This window comes from Rattus norvegicus, chromosome 3 (assembly GCF_036323735.1).
Source record: "Rattus norvegicus strain BN/NHsdMcwi chromosome 3, GRCr8, whole genome shotgun sequence".
In the NCBI taxonomy this organism is placed as follows: Eukaryota; Metazoa; Chordata; class Mammalia; order Rodentia; family Muridae; genus Rattus; species Rattus norvegicus.
In genome coordinates this window covers 129,318,582-129,328,975 of record NC_086021.1, presented here as the reverse complement: position 1 = coordinate 129,328,975, position 10,394 = coordinate 129,318,582, and the positions used below count along the sequence as shown (strand labels likewise).

Genomic DNA, 10,394 nt, shown 5'->3' with positions numbered 1-10,394 from the left:
TTTTTATGTGGTGCTGGCAGTCGGGATTCCTGTATGCTAGGCAAGCATTCTACCAACTGAGTCATCCCTGCCTTGGAACTCTTCCATATCTCAGAAGGAATGTATTAATAAAATTGTGCAGCTGTTATGGAAAATGGCCTGGCAGTTCCTTAAAAAGCTAAACACAGAATTATGTGACTCAGCAATTCCACATCCAGGTACACATCCAAAAGGCTTCAGACAGGCATCAACAGGAAATCTGTGCATGAATCTTCATGGCAGATAAACAAATGCATCCATGAACTGATTATTATCTAGCTTATAAAGGAATAAAACAGTAATACGTTCTACACCACTCTAAGAGCTGAAGCATGCTAAGAAGCTTGGCACTACAGGGCAGCTTGAACCCTGAATCCCCCGGTCTTTACCCCTCAGATGCTGAGTTCAGAGGAGTGTACCACCACATTTGGTTTAAGGCCAGATAGTTTATGATTCTACTTATTGAAATATCTGTAAGAGCAGAATGGTCATTACCAGGGCTCTAAGGAGAGAACAGAGAAATGACAATTTAATGGGTTCAGGGTTCTTCCAGCTGCCCTTACAGAGAACGAGTATTCAATGGCCAGCACCCTCGTGGTGGCTTACAACTGTCTATAACTCTAGTTCCAGGGAACCCAGAGTCTTCCTCTTGTCTTTCTGGGAACCTGCACATGGTTCCCAGATACATACATATTTGGGTTATCCCAAAATACATATAAATTAAAAAATTTAAAGGAAATACATAAACAAAGTCCTCTATCAGGAAAGGCACTAAAGTAGGATAAACATTTTGAAAGTCATTTATTAAAGGCTAATATCTCAATTTTTCTAAAAGATCTGATATAGAAACAATCTATAAACATTTCAGGGTAAATTTTTTTAAAAAATCAATATACAGATTACATACTAGGAAATCTTTAAAATAAAATTCCTCATATAAAACAGCGTAGGCAGCCAGGCTGCTCAGCAGGCTAAAGAGGACATCTCTTGAACCCAGTGAACTGAACTCTTCTTCAGCTCAGCATGGGCAATACAGTGAGATCTTGCCTCAAAAACAGTAAAATACTATTTAAAAAAAAAAAAACAGGCGGGATTGGGGATTTAGTTCAGTGGTAGAGCGCTTGCCTAGCAAGCGCAAGGCCCTGGGTTCGGTCCCCAGCTCCTAAAAAAAAGAAAAGAAAAAGAAAAAGAAAAGAAAACAAAAACAAAAACAAAACAAAACAAAACAAAACAAAACAAAAAAACAGGCTATCAACAGGGCTAGAGACTGAAGCCAGGGTCCTGTACACGATAGGACTGTGTTATCACTGAACTTCACCACCAAACTCCACTAATACACCCTGAAGGAATTCTTATATTCTAAATATAAGAGATAAAGATTAATGTGGACAGATCCCAGGGCAACATTAACCATCTGCAATGACACTGAAAGCTGCTATAAAGACGTATGAGTTGCAAAGCTGTCAAACGTTTGACTCAGTAACTTCTTTCTTTGAACTACACTTGAATTTAAAGTAGGAGGAATAAAGAATCTGGAAAAAAAATCATGACAAGTAAAATGAAAAAATGAAATAAACTAAACGTAAGAGTAAAAAGCACAATGGAATAGTAAATTTGGCTCAAATATGAAGGCCCAAGCTCAAAACCAGACACATGATCCTAGACTATGGGCACTCCTATGTGCAGATGGGAGGCAGAGATGGGAAAGGTCCAAAGAGCTGGAGCCAGCGAGCCTGGTGAGTACTGTGGAACAGCAATGAGCACCTGTCCTCTCGAGGTCAGGGAAGAGCCAGGGTGAAAGTGAGGACACCTGACGTTGTCCTTGGCAACTCGCTGTGGTACTGTGGCACTGGGGCACTGGGGCCCACCTTCACACACATAGATGTACACATACAAAGAATGTATGTACTTTGTGTGCATGTGCATGTGTATTTTAATGACAAATACAAAATTATTGGAGAGATGGCTCAGCATTAAGATCGCCTCTTTTCCAGAGGACCTGGGTTCGATTCCTAGTACCAACATGGTGGTTCACAACTGCCTGTAACTCCTGTCCCATAAATCTGACACCCTCTTCTGGCCTCCACAAGCACCAGGCACATAGGTAGTACAAAGACACACATGAAGACAAGACACCCATACACATAAAATAAAATTAAAAGGTGTGTAAGAGAGCTGGTGCAGTAGTAGCACATGCCTGCAACACCAACACTTGGGAAGCTGAGATGGGGGATGACTACAAGTCCTAGGTCATCCAGGGCTATATAGCAAGACCCTGCTCCCATCACCCTACAAAGGGCATTAACAATGTCAGTGGAAATGAATTTAAAAACAGTACTTTGGGGGTTGGAGAGACTTTCAGTGGTATAGAGCACTTGCTACTGTTGCAGAGAACAAGATTCAGCTCCCAGTACCCAAACAATGGCTCACAACTGCCTCTAACTCCAGTTCTAGGAGGCCCAACACTGTCTCCTAGCCTCCAAGGTTACTGAATATACATGGTACATATACACACATGTAGGCAAAACACATACATTTTTTCTTTAAAAGAAAGTACACGCACTGATTTCAGTTCTTCATTAATGATACATGGAAAATAATTTAAGGCTCAATAGAGGTTCTTCCAAATTAACTTATAGAAAGTAATTTTCCAGTGTAATTTACAGACATTCTTTACCTACAAATCAATCTATGTATACTAAAATGTAAATCGATACTAGCAAAAATTTCTGTAGAATCAATGCTATAAGAGAATCTAGGTGATAAGTTAAGAGCCTTATTATTATTATAAACTTCTTTTTGAACATCTAACATTGTTTGTGTGCATACATGTGCCTGGGTGCATGTGTGATGCTGCATATACATGTGGAGGTCAAAGGAAAGTTTGCAAAAGCCAGTTTTGTGTGTGTGTGTGTGTGTGTGTGTGTGTGTGTGTGTGTGTGTGTGTGTTTGTGTGTGTATTGGTCCTGGGGATCAAACTCAGAACATCACTATCAGCAAGCGCCTTCACTCACTGAGCCATCTAACCAGCCCTATATTAGTATTATCCCCCCCTCTTTCTTTCTTTCTTTTTTAAAGAATTGCATGTATCCCAAACTCAACATGTACAAGAATGACCTTGAACTCATACTCCTGCTTCTACCTCCTAAAGGCTGAGAAGACGGGTGTGCACTATCACTTCTAGTTTATGTGGGGCTAGGAATAAAGTTCAGGGCTTCATGCACCCCCTCCCCCCTTTTTTGTGAGACAATGTTGCACTATGCAGTCCAGGCTGGTCTCCAACTCACTAACCCTGGTTGGCTTCAAATTTGTGATTCTCCTGTCTCAGTCTTCAAAGTGCCAAGGAGTATAGGTGTGAGCCACCAGGACCAATTCATTTAAACCTCTTGTTTAATGTTGTCCCCTGTCCTAGTTGAGAGAAAAGATTTTCAGTCTGTGGTGGTTACTAGCAACTTGGTAAGACTCACTGAAGAAACTAGCCTCTGGTCTGTTGGTGAAAGATGATCCAGATTAGGCTAATTTAAGTTGCAAGATCCACTCTAAATGTGGGTGGGCTGAGACCCCAGACTGCATAAAAGGAGAAAGTGAGCTGAGCACTCCGCATAGGTCTTCCCTGAGGAGGCGCTGCGGGCAGCTGCCCCCCTCACACTCCTGCTAACATACCTTCCCTTACTAGATAGGCTGTACTGTGATCCAAAATCAACACTTCCTTAAAATGTTTTCTTCAGGTGTTTTGTTTCAGCAATGAAACAAGTAACTAGCACACAAGCCAATTCTGCAATGGGACTTAAGGGAAAATTTTTTTCCCAACATATTTAAAAGTTAGCTACATTCTTACAAATAAAACATTATTTAAGTAGCATTTTAATCAAGCTGCACAAATACACTTTAATATATCATGGAAGACAAATAATGTCCAAATTATAATATATTCATATATACATACATATAAGTAACTTAGAAAACAGCATGAATAATGAAACATGTCCAATTCTCAACCTATAAGCAACCTGTGTGCAAATAATACTGTTTCTGGGACAGTTGCTGCCATCACTGGCGCTTTTGAACATTCTGTCTACTTAGGACTGAAGGGGAGAAGGAGCCGAGAACAGAAGATGGACTGGGAATTGACCTAAAAAGGGACAGCACTGACAGCAAATTCTCTCTGCCACCACAGGTTTTCCTTACAGATCCCAAGAATCCACTAACTAGAGTTACACAGATTTAGAGACCTTAACTTACCAAAATCAGTGTCTGAAGTAACTAAGCGACAAACCTCATTCCACAGTGCTATGAGTGTGTTGACACCCACACGAGGCAGAGACAACTGGAAGGGACGGAGGTGGAAGCCCACTGATCCTCCCTCCCATTACTGCAGTCTCTCCAGGTGCCTGCTCTCCCCAATGATCCACTTTTCAAAACTACTTTCTGCCCTCCTAAATCAAAGTTTCCCTCATTAGATTTGCAAACGGTATCTTTCCTATTTCTCCAAAAAAGCTTAAATGCCCAAGAATTAAGCATTTTTTAAGAAATCAACTCACCTGAAATTTATTAACAATGATGACCATGATAAGCTTTTCAGAATTTCTTTAGACTATTTTCTATCCACTTAAAAACAAATTTTATTTTATATTTTAACAGAACTATACTTTCTCTTTACACATCTGTTAGAGCGTAACAATGAAATCACAACTCAGTCTCACATAGAAATATATTTAAACAACTCCTACTGGCATAGTACTGACAGTATTCACCAACTGATTCTTACTTTGCTTCAACTTGTGGAAATCATTGGCTCTGTCCTTGGTGGCCTGCTTTATCGTGTCTGTTTGAATTCTGGGTTCTCGCTCCAGGTTTGGGCCTGGAATTATGTGCTGAAGAGGATTTGAAGGGTTCTGTTTTGAAGTACTAGGATTTTCATTCTGGTTTAGATGTGAACCTACAATATAAAAGAAAATTAAAAGAATGTAATTAGGGCTGGAGAGATGGCTCAGAGGTTAAGAGCACTGGCTGCTCTTCCAGAGACTCTGAGATCAGTTTCTAGCAACCACATGTTAGCTCACAACCATCTATAGTGAGATCTGATGCCCTCTTCCGGCTTGCAGGTGTACACGCAGGCATACATGCAGGCAAAACACTGTATACATAATAAATATATCTTTAAAACAAAACAAAAAGCAAGTTATTGTTATTACTATTATTATTAGACAGGGTTTCTATATGTAGCCCTGGTAATCCTGAAACCCAGTTTATAGGTCATGCTGGCCTTGAACTTAAGAAATCCACCTGCCTCTGCTTCCCAAGTACTAAGATTAAAGGCCTGTGCTGCCACTGCCACCATCATCGTAACCACCACCACCACCACCTGGCTAAGAATGTAACTCCCCACCGTTCTTTGGAGTCAAGTTCCAAATCCAGGGCTCTATTTTGCTAAGCAAGCACCCTACTGAACTAAATCTCCAACCCAAGAATATAATTCTTTAACAGAACAATTTCATATGACCTGATTTAGAAAAGCAAAAAATCATGGCCATCTGACATTGGGAGGTCATAGAGTTGGTTTAGTATTAAAGTTTACTCTATTTTATCAAATACCACATCATCTGTAGCTAAGTATTTTGACCACTGACTACAAGCTTATCCAACTTCTTTTGTCTGTAGGTTTCTACACAGGAGAAATGACACTCGTTCTTCTCCTCCCAAATCCAAACAGCTGCTAGAGATCTCTAAGTTCTGCCAGGGTTTGAGACTTTTAATATCTTTGTCATCCTCCTCTATACAATGATTCATTGCCGTTGTCTTCTAATGCTTTTTATCAGTATGTCTTTTATCTCATCTTGGCTGTAGGCGCTTTCCAAAACTGAGACTAGAAACTATGGCTTTATACAAGCTCAGGAATTGCTCTATTCTTGCGCTGAGTCCCGAGCCTGCTAGACCCATTAAGGCTAATAGTTTCGAAATCATAAAGTTCCTCAGCCAGCAATCTCCACATCTCTCTGTATGTGCATGTATGTTATGCACCAGTCATTTAAAAATATATTAATTTGCAGAACAGATGCTATCTCACCATGTTCTACTTCCTTTATAGTAACAACTGAAAACTGAGTGGTTCTCAAACGGAATGCTAAGTGAGATTTATACCTGCAGCCATGTTTGCTGAGAGAGGCTGTCCAGTTAGAAGATGGGATATGGTTTGATGACTTTCATGTTGAGAAGCTAACACAGGGGGCTTCTTTAAAGCTGTAAGAAAAAACAGATCCATATTATTCCCATTAAAGTACTGTGGTTTCTAAAATACCATGAATCAACTTACAACGAAGTAATCCTAGCTATGTGTATCCCAATTTTGTAATTCTTATCCTTGGCATATTAAAACATTCTCATACGATTATTAAGTCATAGATGCACACTATACTCTCTATTCTGTCTTGCTGGCTGTCATATTCAAATAGTTACTGGCACATAAGAGGCAGGTAAGCAGAGAGTTTATGAATAAACAAGTTAATCTCTTCAAATATAATGACTTACAACCATGAGATCTTTTTCTATAAATAATTACAAGCAAAAATTAGTACTTAGGTACAGATTAGGTAAAACATTAAGAACAGTGTATTCTCAGTTGCTCAACATTTTTTATGACATTTATATTTACTTATTTGTGTAGATGAATGTTTTGGGAGCAGGGAAGCCAGGACACCACAAAGTGGGACATGGGGATTTAACTCAGAACATCAGGTTTGGTGGCAGGTGCTTTTACGGGCGCGGAGGGCGCGGAGGGCGCGGAGGGCGCGGAGTGAAGTCCCAAGACAAAGGAGCGCCGCCTTTTGGTGGTCCGGGCTGAGGTCGCCCAGGGACTTTGTCAAAAATTGGGGGTTGCCCTTTGTCAAAGTCGAGGATTGCCCTCAGCGCAGGAGAGGAAAGCCTGGAGGAAGGACCACCCTTTTGGCTTTGTGTTTGTCCCAACAATGGCACGATGAACCTGATGAACTGGGAGTGCGCTATCCCTGGAAAGAAGGGGACTCCGTGGGAAGGAGGCTTGTTCAAGCTACGGATGCTTTTCAAAGATGACTATTCGTCCTCACCACCAAAATGTAAATTTGAGCCACCACTGTTTCATCCAAACGTGTATCCTTCTGGCACAGTGTGCCTGTCCATCCTGGAGGAAGACAAGGACTGGCGGCCAACTTCTAAATGAACCAAATATTCAAGACCCAGCTCAAGCACAGGGAGGCCTATACAATTTACTGCCAAAACAGAGTGGAATATGAGAAAAGGGTTCCAGCACAAGCGAAGAAGTTTGCCCCCTCATAAGCAGCGGCCCCGGGCTCCTTGACCAGGAAGGGATTGGCTTGGCAAGAACTTGTTTACAACCTTTTGCAGATCTAAGTCGCTCCATACAGTTACTAGTAGCCTGGAAGGGTTGAGCGGGCGCCATTTTCCATTTCCGCCACTGGCATATTCAGTCTTTTGCATTTTTGATTATTGAGTAAAACTTGCTTTTATTTTAATATTGATGTCAGTATTTCAACTGCTGTAAAATGATAAACGTTTGTACTTGGTAAGCCCCTAGGAGCTAGTTTCTTCGTGTCGCGCTCGGATGCAGGCAGCTTCCCAGTGTTCAGAGCTCTGACCTCCAGCTGGCTGTATGACAGAACCACACTGTCCCTCCTTCCTTCCCTAGCCTCCTGGTTCTCAGAAACCTGGGCTGTTGCTTATGAGCCTCAGATCCAAAGGTGGCCAGCATCTCCATTGTGCACCACTTCCTTTGTGTTTAGGGTGTTTTGTCTGTGTTGCTGTTTAGAGTAAATAAACTGTTTATATAAAAAAAATAAAATAACAAAGCAACTATATTGACAATTCTGGAATTTTGGTTTCTTTAAAAAAACTCAGAAATATTTTAAGAATGTCTTTGTTTTAATCCCAGGTGTAGGGACATGGGGCTATTTCAAACTGTCTGCAGCAGAGGACGAGAATTTGCTTCCTGCTCTAGCAGAGGCGTGGTTTTGCCAGCTACAGACAGTTTCTGCGACTGTGTTAAGTATGGAACTCTGGGAACTTTTCAGAGGGTGTATAACTGCTAACGCCCTGGTAGTGGCGTTGGTGGCCATTCAGGAGGGTTGGTTGCAGTTTATTAGTACTCATGCTCAAAGAAGAACTAAAAGGAAAGAAATTAGATTCAGGGACTCTGTCTGTCTCCCTCTCTCTTTCTCCCTCCCTCTTCTCCCTCTTTCTCTCCCTCCTTCCTCTCCTATCTAGTGACAGGGAGTGATACTGGGGTGGGGGAGATAAAGGTTAGGAAAAAGAAGAACCCACAAAGTAGCAAAGACCAGCTACATGTGAGTTTTATTTAGTAGCTCAGGTGAGCTTGAAATTCAGTATTCAGCCCAGGCTGAATACTCGAACATATGGCTTTAACTACTGTCCTCGTGCTTCGATTACAGGCATGAGCAGCCATGTTTAGCTCTGGAGTTTTTACTTTCTATTTCTTAAACATTTATTTTAATTTAGTGTGTGTGTATGTGTGCACGTGCACATGCCTGAGTGTATGTATGTACCCCATGTGCACGCTGGAGCCTGTGGAGTTCAGAAGGGGGTGAGTTCCCTGGACCTGGAGTTGTAGATGGTTGTGAGCTGCCACATGGGTGCTGGGCTCTGAACCTGGGTCCTTTGCAAAAACAGTAAATACTCTTAACTACTGAACCATTTCTACAGCCCCTGCAAACTTTTACTTTTAAGATGGGAAATGTTATTTGTACAATGAGCTTTACCAACAAGAAGGTACTTAAGTTAGAAATTTCTTCTCTCTTAAGAAATGAAGGTCAACAGAAAAAAATTACTTTTTGCGCATCAGCATTCATTCCAATACACCCTGCGCAGAAGGAGAAGAATACGATTGGAAAGCAGACGGCTCACAGGAAAACTCAGAAAAAGGAAACAAGAGGGGAAGAAAAAATCTAGATGCTCCTACCTATAAATACAGACACATTTTATTTCCTAAAGATTGGTGTGGTAATTTGATGGTATATGATCCTATTTCACATTTCTGCTGGATACAGAACCAGCTTTCCCTTGTAGTTAGGAGACAAGGGCCTTTAATTCTGACATTGACGATATAGATGAAACTGAGTAAGTCACTTTGTTTGTTTTTGAGACAGGGTTTCTCTGTAGCTCTGTCCTGGAATGTGCTTTGTAGAATAAGCTGGCCTCAAACTCCAGAGATCTGCCTGCCTCTGCCTCCTTACTGCTGGGATTAAAGGCCTGCCTGGTTTGAATAATCGGGCCTCACATCTTATTTGAGCCATCAAATACATTCCGAGCACATATAATCTCTTTCCCTTCTTCAACAACATAGAAGGCTAATATGAACATGTGGAATCATGATAGAAGCCACTGTTCCGATGTTCAAAGAGAGCCTCCCACCCTACATCAAGCTTTAAGGGGAAACCTTTGTCATTTTAGGATACTGTACTTTGAAGATGTCTAGTAGACATTACTTCATAGTCTATTCTAACTAGCACATATTTTATTTTATTTTATTTATTATTTTATGTATATGTGTACACTGTAGCTATCTTCAGATACTCCAGAAGAGGGCATCAGACCTCATTACGGATGGTTGTGAGCCACCATGTGGTTGCTGGGAATTGAACTCATGGCCTCTGGGAGAGCAATCAGTGCTCTTAACCACTGAGCCATCTCTCCAGCCCCTAACTAGCACATATTACTTGGATCATTTTTACAGTGTACTTAAATGATTTTATGTCATTTATTACATAGTGTCTAAACTTAAGTATACAAGAAGTCTGGCATTTACTCTGAGAAAAACATCACTCAAGCACACAGCTGTTCTCTGCATGACTTTGTCACCATTATACCCTGTTTCCACTGCCATCAGCAATGCCCAACACACGTCTGCATACAAAGCCTTCAATGAACAGTACTTCATTAGAATCAACAGCGTAACTGTGCCTTGCTAATGAATAGAGGCAGCTTAGTTCTGTCTATAAATCTGCTGGTCAGTGCTGTCCTTAGCATAACTCATAAGAGAGAGGGAGAATGCTTCTTGGCCTTTTGACTAAGATCAAGTGCAGAAGACACACACACAGAGAGAGTATCTCCATTACTAAATAATAATCAGTCATGTTATGATTTATATTATAATTCAAGGTGACTTTAAAAATAAAGTATTAGATCAGTGTTTCTCAATCTGTGGGTTGTGACCCCTTTGAGGGTTGAATGACCCTTTCAAATGGGTCACCTAAGACCATCAGAAAACACAGATATCTGTATCATGATTCATAACAATAGCAAAATTAATGTTATAAAGTAGCAAAAATAATTTTATAGTTGGGAAGGTCACCACAACATGAAGAACT

The 10,394-nt window shown here is 40.9% G+C and overlaps 1 protein-coding gene across 2 annotated transcripts in view; it reads right to left on the bottom strand.

The window, feature by feature from the left end:
- Positions 1–10,394, bottom strand: part of Golm2 (golgi membrane protein 2) — a 69,273-nt gene that overhangs the window by 20,920 nt on the left and 37,959 nt on the right. For both annotated transcript variants that reach the window (XM_039105461.2, NM_001271283.2), the window contains exons 7-8: positions 6,160–6,258; positions 4,787–4,957 (exon numbers count right to left, since the gene is read on the bottom strand). In XM_039105461.2, the coding sequence (XP_038961389.1) occupies positions 4,787–4,957; positions 6,160–6,258 (270 nt within the window). The remainder of the gene's footprint in view (positions 1–4,786; positions 4,958–6,159; positions 6,259–10,394) is intronic.